General features: G+C 46.4%; 1 protein-coding gene across 1 annotated transcript; it reads left to right on the forward strand.

The window, feature by feature from the left end:
- The first annotated feature begins 9157 nt into the window (after positions 1 to 9157).
- On the forward strand, positions 9158 to 15686 carry LOC144127902 (uncharacterized). The gene is made up of 3 exons (XM_077660885.1): positions 9158 to 9462; positions 12350 to 12786; positions 15614 to 15686. Exons 1-3 carry the CDS (start codon positions 9190 to 9192, stop codon positions 15684 to 15686), a joined length of 783 nt encoding a protein of 260 aa, XP_077517011.1. The 5' UTR covers positions 9158 to 9189.
- The last annotated feature ends 1772 nt before the right edge of the window (positions 15687 to 17458 follow it).

A 17458-nucleotide genomic window follows, 5' to 3' on the forward strand; every position in this document is an offset into this window, starting at 1 on the left:
CAGATACAGAGGATAGGAGGGAGAGGTAATACAATCAAAAACTATTTACACAATAATAAATATGTACAGGTTGCGCGCGTGATTAGTTGATGATGCAGCAAAAAAACATGCGCACAGCACAATGTTCACTACAGCTGGAGGGGGCGTCCAGCTGTTAATTGTCCAAGGCGTACAAGCTCGCTAACACTGTTCCTGCTGTTCAAAGGAATAAGGAGAAATTCATCATCCGAGAACTCGGCTGGCGTTCGATTGTGCATGCTGTTGGGCTCAGGAAAGCTTCTCGTTGTTTAGCTTACTATCAAATGCAGCTCACCAGTACCCCTCAAGAAAAAAAAAATCTGCATCTCAACGATACCATCCTATGGGGCAGAAACATGCAAGGTAACGAAGTCTATGGGGACACTAATGTTACCGAGTGGAATGCGATTGCAATGATTTCACAATCGTCGTGGTTTCTGTATCAATTTCTGTTTCTCTGCGGCAGTTTCTTTTGAAATTGTCGCTCCATCACCATATTCGGACGTGTAGCGCCGAGGTTTGCACTTATCGCACCTTTTTCTCATTCCGATTCCGATTCTTTATCTCTGTTGCTCTCCACCCGGTGGGCGTGTTCTGATGACGTCAAAAGGCCACGTGACTTCTCTCGACCAATCATTCATAAAACTGCCACCTGCCACAATTAACAGGTTGTGATGACGTCACAATTTCACTTGACCACTCCGGACCAATAAAAGAATTTCGTGGCACCTGACATATGCGGTGTTACTCGGTGACTACTCTATCGCTATCTCATTAGAAGTATTGAACTTGAATCAAGGGCAGGACAGCGGAGCAATTAAATAAAAAAAGTACTGTTAAGAGATAGGAATAGAGCAGAGCGGGGAAGGGAGAAAGCGCGTGTTAATCAATGCCGACAGAGAACGTGCATGTCAGTTGAGATAGAAAACACAGACTTGTATGAGCCGCAACAAGTCTGGACCCAATCTTATGGCAAAATTATTGAGCATGAATAACTGGGTGAGCGAGCCGATTTTTGACTACGCGAACAAAGTGAGGCCAGATCGCAAGGCCATGCCAATGTGACGCACACGTGTTGACTCATGCGCTTGGGAAAACAGCGGCCTGAAACTGCACAGCTTTACTTTCGGTTCGAGATAACGCGGGTGTCTCAATTTTAATTTCCTGCAACTGTGTGCACTGTGGTGCTGCTTTGGCGTAAGCGGACTAGGTACTCCTCTCTCTACGTTCAGTTTCTGGCAAGGCTGAAGAAATCTGAACAATATAGTTATGAGCCGTGTCACTGGCTATAAACGGTGTTTTTTCTTCGCGTGTATGTGTACACGGACTATCTCCTAAAGGACATAGCACCACCCCAGTTAAACTTCCCTGCTCTCCTTCGGATGGGGACGTCTTTTAGCAGTACGAAGAGTACTTCAGGTCTTCGTCCGGCGACACGTTGCCGGTTGGGGCAGCAGTTCCAACTTCTCAAAGCAAAACTTATTTATTAAAGACGGCACTGACATAAAAAGGCAGGTGAGTAAAAGGCAGTTTAAAAAAAGGCTGTTTAAAAAAGGCTGTTAAAAACGGCCGAGCTTGAGACTCGGCGCGCTCGTCCCAAGTCGTCGTTTCCCGCAGGTTTTAGCCCCTTCGATAATTGGGCGGAGCTTGAGTAATCTAGCTCTCGCCCAATTTGGACCAATAGCAAAGCAAATGCATCGTATGTACTAGTGGGCGGAGCCCAGGGCCCGCCCCGGGCATGATCGCTCCTGGTAACAGGTGCGGGAGGGGGGGGGGGAGGGGGGGCATTGGCCCCGTGGGCTGTCGCGAGCCCAGTGGAATGCGCAGCTCTCACCCTAAGCGGGCGTCACGCCTCGACGTACATTCCTCGATTCCCCCCCCTTCCCCGGGCATGATCGCTCCTGGTAACAGGTGCGGGGGGGGGGGGGGGCATCGGCCCCGTGGGCTTCCACTTATCAATTGTTACCCCGATGTTCGCTCGCGCTGCAGAGCATCATGGTCGTCACGTGATTTCGGTGATACAGAAAGCGGGCGAAGCACGCGTAGCGCCTCTCCCCCTGGCGGTCACTTCCGAACTTCTGTCCGGGCACGTCGCCAGAGGAGCGCATTGAGTGAGCAACGTCTCGACTGGTACGCGTACTTTTCGCACCGCTGGCGCTCTTTCTCTCATTGTGAGCACGTGCCGTCCTGCTCGCAAATGCACAAAAGAGGGGTTGCCGCTCGTTGTGAGTCATGGCTGGAATTCCGCGACTTTCAAAGAGTGGAGAAACTTATTGTTCGGTCGAGGGCTGCCATAAAAAATGAAACAGGAATATTAGCCAGAATATTTCTCTAACACAAATGGCCAAGAGCTGTCAGTGGAATGCTAGATATTTCCTAGACGTGTTTTACATTATTGGGGGAAAAATTAATATTGGTAAATTGTAAGGTACTATAATGGAAATATTGAAAGTAATGGTCCATCCGTTCAATGTGCAGCAAATTCTTTGAGAGGTTTTCATTCACTCACATCGATCAGTTGACGATACCAAAAAAGTAAATAGAAAAAAAATACAAGCCTGTAGATGAGAAATTATTGTAGTCAAATCTTCCAGTTCGCGAAAAACTGCGTTCATACACTCATTCCTGTTAGGAATGCTTTTGTTGGAAATGTTGAGACGAGCTAACGAAACTCCTTTTCATCTTTTTTTTTTGTCAGTAAAGCCCTCCGCCAGTCAGGTAATACAAAAAATTAATTTGGAGACTGACATCAATAGCTGCGTTATGCAGACGCGTGTGAGACAAGATCAATAATCGCCTCATTGTTCCGACGTGTGACATGTAAAAAATTTCTAAGAATAAAAGTAGTCGAAATGTTTCTTGCACACGAGTGAGTATTTGCATGTGAGCGATGGTGCTGCACATACATTGTTTTTGGGATGCGCGTGCGCTGTGATAGGCATTAAAATAAATATATCAACCATTTATCTCAATCATAGTGATTAACCAAACTAAAACAGCTGGTAGGCGCATTTCGTGCGCGTTTTTCTTTTCCTCTTTAGCATCGCGCATCGCCTTATGGGCACTTCATTTTATGTTCAAGTAAAAATTATCTTCATTATTATGCAGCGAAGAACGTAGCGAAATTCCAAATATTTGGCCAGCAGAGTTGCATGCACCGAACTGCTCAGCCACCCAGCAAAATTAAGTATTTTGTGCCAGTCCCGATTCACAAAATAGCACGTCCAGTTGGCTTGTGTTGAACGGGAAAGTAAGAGCCGGCCTACCTGCAGAAACAAAAGGCAACGTAAACAAAACGGCACAAACAAGCAAGTTGCGCGCGCATGCCGACAGCATCCAACGAATATTACTATTGGCCTAACAAATTTGTTCTGCACCAAATAATTAACTTCTCTGACATTTGCCCTTTAGGTGTAAGACGAATATCGTGGATATTTTGCGTGTGCGGCCGGCAACGAGTGACCGGACGCTTACCCTGTGGCAAAGGGTAGGGATGTGGGGTACGGTAGGCACGAGTCACGCACGATCGCTCATCCATCCATAAAATATGTCTAGGGACATAAGCGGGTGTAGTAATCCAGCGTGAAGTATGTAGGAGTAGCCGGGTACAGTAAGTGGTCAACGGGTGCGGGTGTCAGGATTAAGGGTGTTTAGTTGGACCGGGGTTTTATGGTGCATAAGAGGATTTTGCGCCTCAGGTTTAGTATGGCGGCTATGCAAGTTGTGTGTAGAGCACATGGGTGCAAGGGAGTGCGTGCATCACAGGACAACACGCAAACAGCTATCGCTGAGTAAATGAAAAGAAACCAATGCAAGTAAAAGAATTTGCAATGAGCTTTGCAATAAAACGTAACTATAGGAAGGTCAAAACGAAAGTAAGAAATGCTTATTGAGAAAGCGTACTCAAACAACGGCAGAGTTGAGGCTCCGATACCGAAGTGCTGGGTTCAAAGAGGGGAGAGCCTCGAGGTGACGAAGACACGGCAGCTATCTGGAAAAGAAAAATGAATAATACATGTAGAACAGTAAAGCAAGGCGGTTGCAAACGACACATTTTATACGACGCAGAACTCGTAAATACCGCTCATACATACAATGCAAACAAAACAGAGGGAGAGTCCTATCAATAGCTAACTGACTTGGCCTAACAGACAACCAAGGTTTGCGAGCAGTTTGCTTACTTGGACTCTCAGGGCATCGATGCGCCGCCTCCCGCAGTCGATGGCCGCGAACAGGGACAGGTGAAGGCGGCAGCTCTTTGCACCACGTCGGCAGTAGCTCGGAGCTGGCACACAGGAGTCGTCGCAGCGGCGATGACGATCCGGGTCAGCAGGCCATCGCGTCGATGTCCAAGAGGCGCCGGCTAGGCACTCGCGTTGGATTGACTGGAAGCAGCAGCGTAGAGACCGTCGGTGTCCACACCCGGCTGGTAGGCCCCGTGAAGGAGGTGAAGCCCATGTGCCGCCGTGATGCACAACCGGTGATTAGAATGTTATTCTGCACATGTCTTCAAGGAGGTCATTCATGGGCCACATCGTTGAGGCATGCCAGATTTCTTTTTTTTTTTAGAACCCATGCTTCGCCTTTCTCTTCTGAGCACGTTCCACAAGTTTTCATGTTTTCCCTTTATTTCAACCAAACGTCCGTACTGACTCAAGACACAGTGAAGCACACAGAGCATCTCTATATACCCAAATAGAAAAACGGAAAGCCTCAGATACATAGAGGCAAGTCAAAAACAAAGCAAACGAAGGCAGGGAAAAAAACCGAAGTACACAAAAAGAATCGAAATTATTGTAAAGAAGAAAGCAGCCTTGCACACCGCAAAAGAGCCGGACTGACGTCCACCTTGCCTGGTGAAGGGGCCCCCTTGAAAGTATGCAAAAGGTGTTAATTAGCATATACAGGTGATCGGGAATGACTGCAGCGATGAGAAGGTGTGCTTTTGAACTGCACAGGCACGAATAATACAGTTTGTAGTAATTGGGAATGAGCGATTTTGATCAAATTGTTGTGTGGTTTGTAAAGTAACGCCAAACAACTGGACATTCGACCAGATTGGTGCAATCAACAATGAAAGGCGAAACTTATGAAGTGAATGGAAACGCCTATAGCTCGTAATGATGTTGCCGAGACGTTTGCTTGAAGGAAAGTATTTGCGGATATCAAGAGTATTACCAACACAAAAGGAATGCTTGCTGTGTGATATCCGACTGACTCCAGTGTAGGTGCAATACATGCACGACTTGTGCGAATGTGGTGAAGTGGAGATAAACCCTGTAGTGTGTGGCCATACACAAGGACACCATATGCTGCTGAATTTGATGAAATAAGCCTAACATGGGTGACTGGTAGCAATACGAATAAGTAGGACGGAGACAAGCCCGAAAATAACAATTTATATTGAACGAGCGGCGAACAGACCAAGCACTAACTGTAGTAGATTCATAGCAGACTTGAGTAGATACAGCTCTTCTGTGGAAAGGAGGCATACGTGAGGCAGGAATTGAACATCCTGCGTGTTGCATGGATACCGAACAGGGCCAGACATCAGAGCTCGTACTTTCCGACGCGGCTCAGAGAACTTAAGTTGGCGTATCTGCAACGACAAGTGGAAAACATGGATGTCGGGCGTATGCTACACAGGCTTCCTACGGACACGCTGCACACTTTCCGTACTGTCGGGAGCAAAAGTGTGGCATGCCACGCCGGCTTCGATTCATTTGCACTTACACACCCTACTCCTGGTATCAAGAGAGCTAAAAAGACGGGCGAGGCAGGAAGGGACTGCCTTGCGTCGTGCATAGGCGCCGGACCGGGGCCACAGATCCGAGCTCGGACTTCCAGAGTCGGCTCCGTGCTCTCCTCATCCAAGGAAGACTCTGAGCCACGATATCTGGAAAGATAAAAGAAACCTTCGCCAAATGAAGCCATAGAAGGAAACGCCTGAACAACGTGAACAGACGGGATGGAAGAGAACACGCTCTGTGTTCTCTTCCATCCGGTCTGTGAGCGCTGTTCGGACGTTTCCATCAACATGCACCAACCAGACCGATCAAGCCTCTTCTTGCAACCATGGATGCCGTGAGTGTTTCAAAGTCGTCCGAGGGTCACACTGTACACTGGCTGAACTGCCGGGAACGAACGTGGCTTATTCCACGCGAGCTTCGACTGAACTACATCTTAGACCTTCAGCGGCGCCATGGTATTGAGCAGCCTTAGGGGGTACTGCTTTCATCTGCAGCCATGCCAGTTTTCACGTTTCGATAAGTCGCGGTCTCGCTTACCGAAAACGCAGAAAACGACGCTGCGATGCAGTGCAGTCAAAACAGCCGACAGTACAGCGTTTGTGGCGGGAGGCAGCAGCAACGCGAGCCAAGAAGGGAGTATCTCGCCTCGCTTGCGTCACGAACCAGAAACCCGATGGCGACAGCCCATGAAACCTCTCCTCTACATGCTGCGTGTTGTTTGCTGATTATTATTCAATGCTCGCGGGAACAGTGCGAGTGAAGCTTAAATTTTGACTAAAAGGTTTCACGGAAACATGTCGCCCTCGCCGCGAGGCCTTGCCTCGCACTCACCTTCGATGCCGACGGCCTGGCTCGGAGAGGCGTATTCCTCGGCAGTCGTCGGTAGTCCGTGAGTGCAACGGCATCCATGCGTCTCCGGTAGACGGTCAAAATCACAGCAACCCATTGGAAACGCGCACAGAGGCAGGTCCAGCACCACTTCCGCTTTTACGGCGAAAATAAGCTCTCGCTCCTAGCAAACACGAAGAATGACCGGCGGTCTTCGTCGGTGGCATTTTTAACCGCGAATCAGCCACTTGCGATTGCCCACTACTGTCGACTGCAGGCCTTTTCAATGGCGGTCGGCGCTGACTCACTTATCAGCGATAGAACTGTGGCGCCACTTCCATGGGCAGACGGCGCGTCGTCGCTTTTCTTGCGGCCAGACTTTTTTGTTTGTTTGTTTTCCTTCTGCCCCAGGCGCGGCTCGATGAAGTGATACCAAGACTGCTTCAGAGGCGCAAGTTTCGGCATGCATGCGCACTGTAGAGATTGGGCGACGTTTATCGTGTTTTTTTTTATCCTGCGCTTAAAACAAAACGTACTAAAAGGATATGAGCCCTTTTCGCGTCCCTTCGTGTTAATTGAAAGAATCTAATGGGTTTCAACTTCCGTAGAGTGAGCGAAGTGCCTACAAAGCCATAGAGACAGTTGTGCGTAATACATCCCAGTGCACGTTAAAGAACCCCAGGGGGTCGAAATTTCCAGAGCCCTTCACTACGGCGTTCCTCATAGCATTGGATGCTTTGGGACGTTAAACCACCATAAACCATCTATACACTCAATTTTCCTGATTTCTTCTGCAGCGGCTTTAGACTGGTCGTGCTGTTAGCTCTTACACAAATGAGAACGTGAAGAGACAAGCCTGGCGTCAGCTACTAACTGATTATAGTTGATAGTTACTGAGTTGCAGTTCATAGTTGGCGCCAGCCTGTCTCTGTGTGAAGAAATGGCGAGATGGTTTGGTTTAGGTTTATATTGGTCTAACCTCCCAGAGCGACTCGGGCTATGAGACGCCGTAGTGAAGGGCTCCGGAAATTTCGACCACTTGGGGTTCTTTAACGTGCACTGACATCGCACAGTAAACGGGCCTCTAGAATTTCGCTTCCATCGAAATTCGACCGCTGCGGTCGGGATCGAAACCCACGCCTTTCGGGTCAGCAGCCGAGCGCCAAAGACTGCAGAGACTGCATTGTAGAAATGCGGAAGCATTAGCGTTTGCCGCTATGTCGGTGGCTCAGCCTTTCAACACCTACTTTCCCTCTCCGTTAACATCCGATCGCCACTCTTCGATCTCCGATGCTATCACTAGACGATGTGTACTTTTTGTTGCTGTACTCTGATTGGCTGTAGGCATGACGTCATCAGACGTATGGATGACGTCACAATATTTTGGCGTCACATGGCCTCACTGATTAGTTCCATTGGCTAATCCCATTAAGTCCGTAGTATATACGCCAGGTGTCGCAGCTAAATGACACCAAGCTTTAAATAAAAGACGAGTGTTCTAGCCCAGTGAAACCACCAGTGAAACCAACTCAGGGTTGTTCAGTGTCGCATGGCCTAGTCAGAAGTATCCTTTTTTCGATCTTTAAAGTCAATTAGATGGGTCTAGATAGCCGATTTTATAGTTATTGAGGAAAGAAGTGTCAATGGAAAAGTTGCAGATCATCTCGAAAAACAGCTAGCAGCGTTGTTTCCACCAAGGTACGATTGACGTAGCTTCATTTACTGGCTTTAAAAGGAAGCCATCGCGTAAACAGCTGTTGGCTCACACCTCCGCCCCAATGTGCACACAAAGGCTCATCGGGGGGCTCTCTTCAGAAGAAAAAAGGATTTCGTTCTCTAACACATATCTTGCGAGGTTCAAGTTCCACCGTTGTCGCGTGGTGTTGTCTATTGTGCGAGTTATGGTTTAAGGCAGGTAAAAAACTACTTTACGTAAACGGTAACTTTGCACGAACGTTTGCGTCAGCTGATTTTAAGTCAAAAGTTGAAAAGTTAGCTAATTAGACATAATTATTATCTATGAATAACGAAAAATGTACTGCTATGTCACGCGACTGTAAACAAACCACACTGGATTTCACGCCGCTGGAACATTCCGTGGTTGGTTACATTCAGCTGGTTGGTTACATTCAGAGATAGTGTGCTGCATGATGGCTTGCGGCAAACAGAACTTAAATGATTTTAGTCACCCTTGTTAGGGAGTGAGCTTGCAGCACGCCGTATAGGTCACGCTAGACTTAACTTTGTTCTCTTTGGGTTTTTAGGCGAATACTCACCTACTGGCGAATGCTCACCCACTGGGTTTGTAGGTAACTTGGGCTGATCGAGAGCGCTATTTTTTTTAACTCCTCTGATTTATGGCGCTCTCTAGATATATTTCTATTTAAGAGGAAGATTAATCTTTTTACACTTGTATAGGCGAGATGATTTGATCGGTGTTGGTTGTCGGCCTTACGAGCACTGCAGTCATGAAGCCTTGAATACAGCAATCTACTCATAGCAGGAGCAACTGCGACTACATTAGGTATCAATAGACTTTTCCTAAAAACGTATGGCTAATATTAAAGTTATTTATTTCTAGGGCTCCTTGAAGATGAAAGATGCACCCAGTTCACCCGAGACGCATACCACCACCCAACCGCCAACGGAAACGCGTTCACCAACAACTGAGAGCAGCGGAGGCCATACGACCCGCACTACCAGCAAGACCAGTCTTGGGAACATGACCACTGAGAAGCCGACGCCGACACGGGTGCCCGAGCAAACCACAGCGCCTGATCGGTCACCAGGCGCGAACGAAACGGCTTCAGACAAGCAAGGCATGAAGGATCCACCCGTCCCTACTACTAACGTCAGTGATTCCCCCGTGCGTATTGCAACTAAACGAAGATAAGCGCACGCGAGTGGTGCTGACTGGTAGGATACACCCGATGGTCAAGTATTAGTAGGGGTTGATTAAAATAATAATAAAAATAAAGGAAAAGGTTTTCGCTAACCCCGCCATCTGCCACCGATACTGAAGCACCTAAGCTTGGACAGCGGAAATAAAGGATAGCTGGCAGAATGGACAAATGAAATGAGAGAGGTGAGGGGACAGGCAGAGAAAATAGGGTGGAGAGGTAGTATACACAAAAACTATTTACGCAATAATAAATATGTACAGGTTGCGCGCGTGATTAGTTCATGATGAAGCATCGAAGGTCAAGGTAGATTACCACCTTCAAAAACTAACGCACAACTATGTTTATCATGGCTTTCATTTCCTGTTTTGAACACGTAAATCGATTGCCCGCCCTCAAGAATTATGAGTCCTTAGTTCCGTCACGTACAGCTACCCTCTGCGGAGAATGATTAGGAAACGTCCAGACGGTTGTGGGTCGCGCAGATTTCATTTTCCGTACATTTTAATATTGTGTGTAATGCAAGCCATTATTAGGTTTAGTTCTACTACACCAAACCAAGTATTTTCTAAACACCCGTGGCCACAAATATAATGAATATGTCTAGTTAGATGGTGAAAAAAATCCCAACGACCCATCTCGATGTTTTATTAAATGCTGTTTCTCGTCCCCTCCTGGAAGAGTTAATTGATTTTTTGTATCTTAGCAACTGACTGGCGCCTAGTAAAGGATTTAGAAATTAGCTTTACAACCACAAAAAAACAACTATGGCTTGAAGGTTGCATTAAACATGTAAGACTAATTATAAACGACGCGTACTAAAAAGAACCGCTCGAACCATAATGCTTGTTCAAAAAGAAATAATTTCCTTCGTCAACTTTAAACATAAGCACAAAACGTATCACAAAAATCAGAGGTAGCATGCATGTATACAAACTCCATCAACATGGACGGCGAGGTGTGTTACAAACAACTAGAAAGGTTTAATTGCACCGTAGTGTAGTGAGAGACCTTTTTGGGGAGTGGAATAAGCGACGGAGTTGGGAAAATTGCGAGTTTTGATCGCACGTGACATTGCAGTTGAGTTAAAACGTGTTTTTGCCCGTTGATACACAAACTGAAACGAATCCCGCCAATTTTATTTTTTGCCTAAGGTAGTCTGAAAACTCCTCCTGAAGATAGAAAATATTTCACAAAAGTAGCTTAAGCCTCATTTTGGGCTGCCAGGAACGTTGACCAGTAACTTTTTTTGTCACACTGCAGAAGGTAGTTTATTCCTTCTATTCTCTTAATTCTTCTGTCCACGTTAGGTCCGCTGTTCGTTAGATTTCGGTAGATTTTTTTCAGTTTTTAATGGACATGTAACGCAGTGTCTGGCAGAGCCTCAAACTGAATTCTTCATTTTATCTTTTTCGGCAGTACTGTCTGCATAGTGACATGGGGCTAGTTTCTTCTGGTCTCAGCAGAGTTTTGACATATATGTGCCAAAGTGTAATAAAAAGGTCCTAAAAAACGTCTTTTACTGCATAGGACACGATTAGCATTGTTCTGCGGTATAATATTGTTTCATTTTTAGCAATTTTCTCGAGCTCAACTTCTAGCACGGAGCAAGTCAAGTCTTCCTCCGTGGCTTCTAGACTTGCGCGCCGTAAGGCCGTGACAGTGCCATGTGTACCCGTTTGTCTTCCACAGAGGGCGGTATATTTTGCCTAACAAGCCTGATTCAAACCATTGATTTTAACTCGACCTAGAGCAAGTTTCAAAGCAATAACATGCGTATCAAAGACTGTAACGTATCTGAAGTCCACGCTAGGCTGAAATAAAAATCATAACGCATTTTTGCAATCTAAGCCTAAAATATATTGACTTCAGTCTCGAGGCAGACCAGTGTTTCAGTTCGGCTAGTAAAGTTTTTCGGCATTTCCGCACACCACCGGCTTTGGAGAAAATATGTCTTTCGCTCCGCAAGTACCTATCTATGCCTGTTCTTTATCCTCTATATCAATGAACCATCGGCTGTTGAAACAAGTTTGGAAAAGTCCTTCCCCATTTCGGGCTCACAGTGTTCACGCGATATGACCCCAGCCTATTAAAAGTGTTTTTAGACTTAACGCAGTATTAATGGCGGAGCGTATGCAGCGACGAAGAAGGGAGAAATAAGGTTTTTTGCGCTGGAACATTAGGCTGCAGCAGCAATATTCCTCTCATATCCTGACGGTAGTGCGGAGAGATAGGAAGAGGTAATCTGAAAAAAAATTGCCAGTTATTGTAGAAAAACATAGTTCTACTTTCATCTCTGAAGAATGTTCACTTACGCTAGTGTTCACTCGTAGAGTTTTCAGCAAAGCAACCGGATTACTAATGCGATCGTAACCGCTGCCGACCGTAATATTACTTTCAACAGCTTTTCCGCTCCGTCACTCCTGGAAAGCTTGCCAAAATTAACAGTTCTCGCCTGTTTACACACATCATATTCTTAACACGGAACATATCCGAGAACATATATCCTTTGGAGCGAGTTCGTTCGGCATGTTCTTAATCATAATCCGCCGGATGGTCAACAAGACTAAGTCAAGAAACACACGGATCGGCTCAAGGTTCATCCATCCGTATGCGTGCTTCTTCACTTTTGGGAAGCACATGACAAAAGTAACACATGAACCTCGCAAAAATATTTGATGTCCACTCGGGCCATGAGCTCCGTAGCCTATATATTTGGGAAGGAAACTGTGCATCTGCCCCAGTCAGCACTAGCGCTGCTTATGTGCTCAGTAGCATCCACTGCCCAGTAACTTACCATGGTAGAGAGCCACGCTAGGAGCGGATAATCAAAGCTTACTTCTCCGCATGCAGAGCAGCAACGACAAGGATGGCACAGTCTGCCAAACCGTCCACAAGTCCTTCTGCAATGTCAACGGAGCGGCGCAGTTCTTCTATGACCCGGACGAAGGATCGTGCCTATCTGCGACAGTGCAGAGGGCTCACGTGTGCAACCGCAGTCCGAACCAATTCGCCTCCATCGAGGACTGCTTGGCGGCCTGTGTCAAGGGCCGGTGGGCTCCTGAGCACCGTTGCGCTCAGAAGCCGCGGTTCGTAGCCTGCACTGCTGAAGACGCTCGCGGTGACTGGTGGTTCCACGACGGCCGCAAGTGTGTCCCATGGTCCTTTGCGGGTGGCAGATGCCCGCTGGCCTCGGCACCCGTCTTTGACACTGCGGCCGTGTGCGGCGCCCAGTGCAACGATTCGCGTTCACGTCGGGAGCGGGGATGCCTGCTGCCGGTGTCACAGTTGTGCGAACCTTCGCAGCTTCGCCTTCCGTTTTTTGCCGCTCCGTCGGTGACGGATAAAGGCACCGCGTTCCAGTGTCACAGGGTGGAGTGGGAATTTCTGCTTCGACACCGATGTTTATTGGGCTCCAACGCCTTCGTCAACCGGGATGAGTGCCACGAAACCTGTCGCCGTCGAACGCGACAATATTGACTGTTTTGTAGCGCTTCCTTCGGGAGTTGTCAAGATCGACATGAGCTCAGCTCATATATCTCTCTTTGTACAACAAAGCACATTATTCTTCGACACCTTGGATTTGAAGGCTTTTCTTCGCTTCCAATGTGGTAGCGTTTCTAAGAGTGAGTACGATAAATGATGCTTTTGTTTTTACACGTTCACAATGCTACCTTACTTTAGCGCAATTCAGATCTTTTCGGATGTCCAGAACGAATAATCGCAAATTTCATCATTTCGATTCAAAACCCCATGTTTATACATTACTACAAGGGTAAGCTGACAGTAAAAACGGCAGAAATTCTACATAACTCGATTAGGAGCCACGTTCCTTAATTACTGACAACGAATACTTAAGAGGGGGCGCTTGGTTCTACAGCGTCACCTGCACAACATGTGTTGCCTGGACATACGACTCCGGGTGACGTCGCAGCGCCTAGTTAGAAAACACATCCGGCTTTGCCGCCCATATCTGCCAAGGGTGACAAAGCGTTTGTGTATACCGTCACCGTTTCCATAGGCACGCCAAAGTTATGTGCAGCAGCTGTTGGGTTTTGCTAGTGAATCATTTTATGCTGTGTGAAAAATAACTAAAGTACTAATTCTTGTTCGCTGTGCTGAAAAATTGAGTGCTTACCTCTGAGTCTTGATAAATATTGTTGTGCTTTATTTTTGAATGTTTTGCAATGTGCGCACTGTAGCAGAGCGAAACGTTGACCATGTTTGTATTGGTATATTTTGATGGAAGGATAGTGCAAACAAGTCACGAGACACTGGAAAGCGCTCGCCGTGTGTGCCTTCAAATGTCCCGTCCTTTGTTTGCACTATTCCTCCATCAAATTGCTCGCTGCATACTAGGCATCATGACAGGCCGTGAAATGCTTGCTATTGAAACATGATCCGCAAGAAGCCTGCTTTAAAATGCATCCGAAGTCTGGTCTTGGGTTCTTCATAATAGTTTAGTTTAGTTTATGGGGGTTTAACGTCCCAAAGCGACTCAGGCTATGGGAGACGCCATAGTGAAGGGCTCCAGAAATTTCGACCACCTGGGGTTCTTTAACGTGCACTGACGTCGCACAGCACACGGGCCTCTAGAATTTCGCCTCCATCGGAATTCGACCGCCGCGGCCGGGATCGAACCCGCGTCTTTCGGACCAGCAGCCGAGCGCCATAACCACTCAGCCACCGCGGCGGTCCAGGTTCTTCATAACGTTTAACCGCATAGCGCTAAATAATTTTAACAGAAAACACCATCAAATGGCATGAACAAAAAACTTCTGTGCAAGGCTTCTTTAGATCCAGTTCAAGCAAAAAATGCGAAAGAAGGTGCCCGGCTCTCCCTTTGCATCAGTACTCTTGGAAGCCGAGCAAGCTGTCTGTACAAAAAGATCAAAACAACAAAATCATCGACGCCGGCACTAATTCCTACGCCCGCTATGGCCTCGTTCCTAAAATTTAACGAACGGTCATTTGGCAGTCGTTAAGAAGATCAAATCGAGACTAAACCTAAGCATGAAGAGTCGCATAAGTAAAAGTGAATAGCTTTAAGACCTTTGCAAACATCATACACGTGAAGTAAAAAATTATCTCAATTAGAACCTCTGATATCATTCTTGCAAAATATCACGAGAATTTTTTATTTTTTTGAGAAGGCTGGAGATCTAGAACAGGTTGAACCGCAATAGCAGTCCCAAAATATAGGAGTACTGCTGTTGCACCATTTAGTCAGAGAGATCAGTCGCACTGCACGTGTTTCCTTTTTCCATGCAAACATCTGAAGTTCTGAACAATGGAGGAATTAAATGATGTCCTCGAATGCTGTTGAATTATTTTCATGAATCAACTGAAAGGAGCAGTGCGTGTGCAAATTAACCAGTATATTTACGTCGAGCGAGAAGCCGGGAAAATATTTTTTTCAGATGGTCAGGGAATGTGAACTTTGATATACCTATATGTCAAAGGAAACTGCGGTGTAAACTAGCAGCAGGAAAAATAAGCTTAGGAAAAAGTTGGCTCATTGAGGAGGTTGGTCAAGTGCAACCTTTAACAGAGGTAGTTGGACAAAGCCGTCAGGAAAGCGAAGATCGGACATCTAGGTTGAGCAAATCTAATTATTATAATTTTAATTGTAGTATCTTAGGGACGATTTATCGAACACGCCTCCTCAACGGAAGGCAGCCTTAATATGTCGTGTCAGTTCTCTCTGGGTGCAGTATTGTCAAACCGTTAATAATTTGTCGTCATTGTGGTCAACCGCTCACCTTGTGATGCTTCTGCACTGGCAACACCACTGATAACAGCGCAATTTCTGCGTACGTGAGACGCAGAAAAATTACTCCCGGTTCTTTGCGAAAATCGAATGTTGTGTTGTATCCAAGAACACATTTGCACCGGGCACTTCAATGATGACCACGTGACGGTTTGTGATGGTGATTTTGCCCATCCGCGGCAGGTTGTAAAATACCCGCCGTATTCCTCGCATTTTTTAAATATTTTTGCGTCCTTCCTATCTGCTATTCTTATCTACTTTTCTCGCTTTTCCTCCGAGCATAGCAGAGATCCGAAATTGCTTTATTATGTCTAGCTTGTTTTCCTTTGTTCTATTTTTCTTCACAGTAATGCTCAAAAGGCTGGCGACAGGGACATGAGGCGTCCTGAAGAATCTGCCCCTGAAAATTCAAGCAAGTGAAGCAGACATTTAGCAGTATATTCCATTTTTGATACCCGTAGCGCCATCAAGTAGCATACCAGACACCTGTTTCCTCATACATCCGGCTGTTCCTGTGTGTTCATTTCTCAGTACCCGTGGCGCCATCTAATCATTTATGGTGGAACCCTCTTTTCTCTACGGCTGTCACGAATTGATTTTCTTGGTACTGGTGCCGTCATCTAGTTTATTATCTTGGAACCCTTTCTTTCCTAAGCTTGAAACGCTGATGTTTGGTATCAAGCCACATATATTATTGAAATGTCCGCGTAACTTGGGTGTATCTGTCCAAGTTCGTATTTGAAACTTCCGTCCTGTTAAACTTTAATGATCTGTTAACGTCATTTAGTTATAAAATTTAATGAACTCTTGCTCGATGTTAAACTGTGAAACAGCATTCTTCGGAACCACCGCACCTATATTTTTATGTCTGTATTTTAAAGTTGAGACACTGGGTGGAGTTGTCGGAAATATAATAGACTGTTGCCGTGAAAGGTCTGCCTGCATTGAGCTAGCGCTGTTCTTTGATGGAGCCGCCATTATTCTCGCTTTTAAATTTTCTCTGAATTTTAACGCGAGAGCATTAAGATTTTGCGCGACAGCTTGGTTTTGCTTTATGATATAACTGCGCATGTTCTTTGACAGAATACCAACCCTATAGAAACATAAATAAGGCGAGATTTTGTAGTCAATAATTGATAGGCGGACACACTGACGGTGGCTTTTTCACATTTGAAAGACGGCTAGTGTGAAAGCGTGCAGAGTCTTTGGGCGTATTTTCAGCAATTCTTGGTCACATTGTGAAACCAGGCAACAGGTACTGTAACCATACACCAGCATTCTTCTTCCGGCCACCCTTCGTCATTTCCATATACCTGCTCGGTCAACTTACTTCTTGGTCCTGGCGGCTTCGTTAACCTCGGTGACATTGCTCCAACACCTCTGTGAGGCAGGCGTGACCCTTTACTATGGCGTAAAAGCGGACGCGTAAACGACTATCATGATGCCTTGAAGTGTGCTTTCAGACCGGATGTTGTTAGCAGTAACTGCACCAAATATGCAGACCCAGGCATCCACTAACGGCTCGAAAGATAGTCTCAATACAGCCAGTTGCATTTCCAACATGACGCTCATTTTGGTTTGCACAGTTGCCGAACTTAACGAATCGCACGAAATAGATTGAATCAACTGTTTCCTTCGGCAATGACTGCAGTGGTACGGACCTGCTAGAGTGCCGGAATGACGTCCAGTTCATGATGCTCTGGACGTTCACCTTTTGCCCTCCTGTGGGTCGTAACCTAGGGACGTGTGGACTGGTCAACGAGCTAAAGTAGCGGCGCCTAATATCCTTCCGGGCGGGAGCTTATGATGCGCTTCCAACAGGTCCTGAACCTGCAGTACCTCCGCTTGGAATGTGTGCGACTGCGTGAAGTCTCGGTTGATAGACTGCTTTGAGTGCTCCAGTGAGGCATATTCTGCACGATTGCTTCTGCAGTTCAAGCCCTCCTTCCCCAATCCTCGGGAGGAAAGCAGTGCTCAACGTGCACATGTTAGGACTGTCATGTAGACTGTGCAGCGGTTCCAGTTCATCAACTCCGGCCACCCACTTCTTCCAAAGCGTACAGGAGCTCATTTGCAAACCATCCCATTATTACACATACTATATTTGCGTCTTCGTTGCACGTGTCTCAAGATGCTGGATGTATTCGTGAATGCATGACAGAGAAAAGCGACGCAGATGAACTGTCCCTCTA

This window comes from Amblyomma americanum, chromosome 1, assembly GCF_052857255.1.
Source record: "Amblyomma americanum isolate KBUSLIRL-KWMA chromosome 1, ASM5285725v1, whole genome shotgun sequence".
Lineage (NCBI taxonomy): Eukaryota > Metazoa > Arthropoda > Arachnida > Ixodida > Ixodidae > Amblyomma > Amblyomma americanum.

What these genes read in the sequence shown, in the direction of transcription:
- LOC144127902 (XM_077660885.1), top strand. Translation starts at nt 9,190, where the DNA reads ATGAAAGATGCACCCAGTTCACCCGAGACGCATACCACCACCCAACCG. An exon ending in CTAACGTCAGTGATTCCCCC is followed by an intron (nt 9,463 to 12,349) that starts GTGCGTATTGCA and finishes CTCCGCATGCAG; the next exon opens with AGCAGCAACGACAAGGATGG. An exon ending in CTGCTGCCGGTGTCACAGTT is followed by an intron (nt 12,787 to 15,613) that starts GTGCGAACCTTC and finishes TTTTCTTCACAG; the next exon opens with TAATGCTCAAAAGGCTGGCG.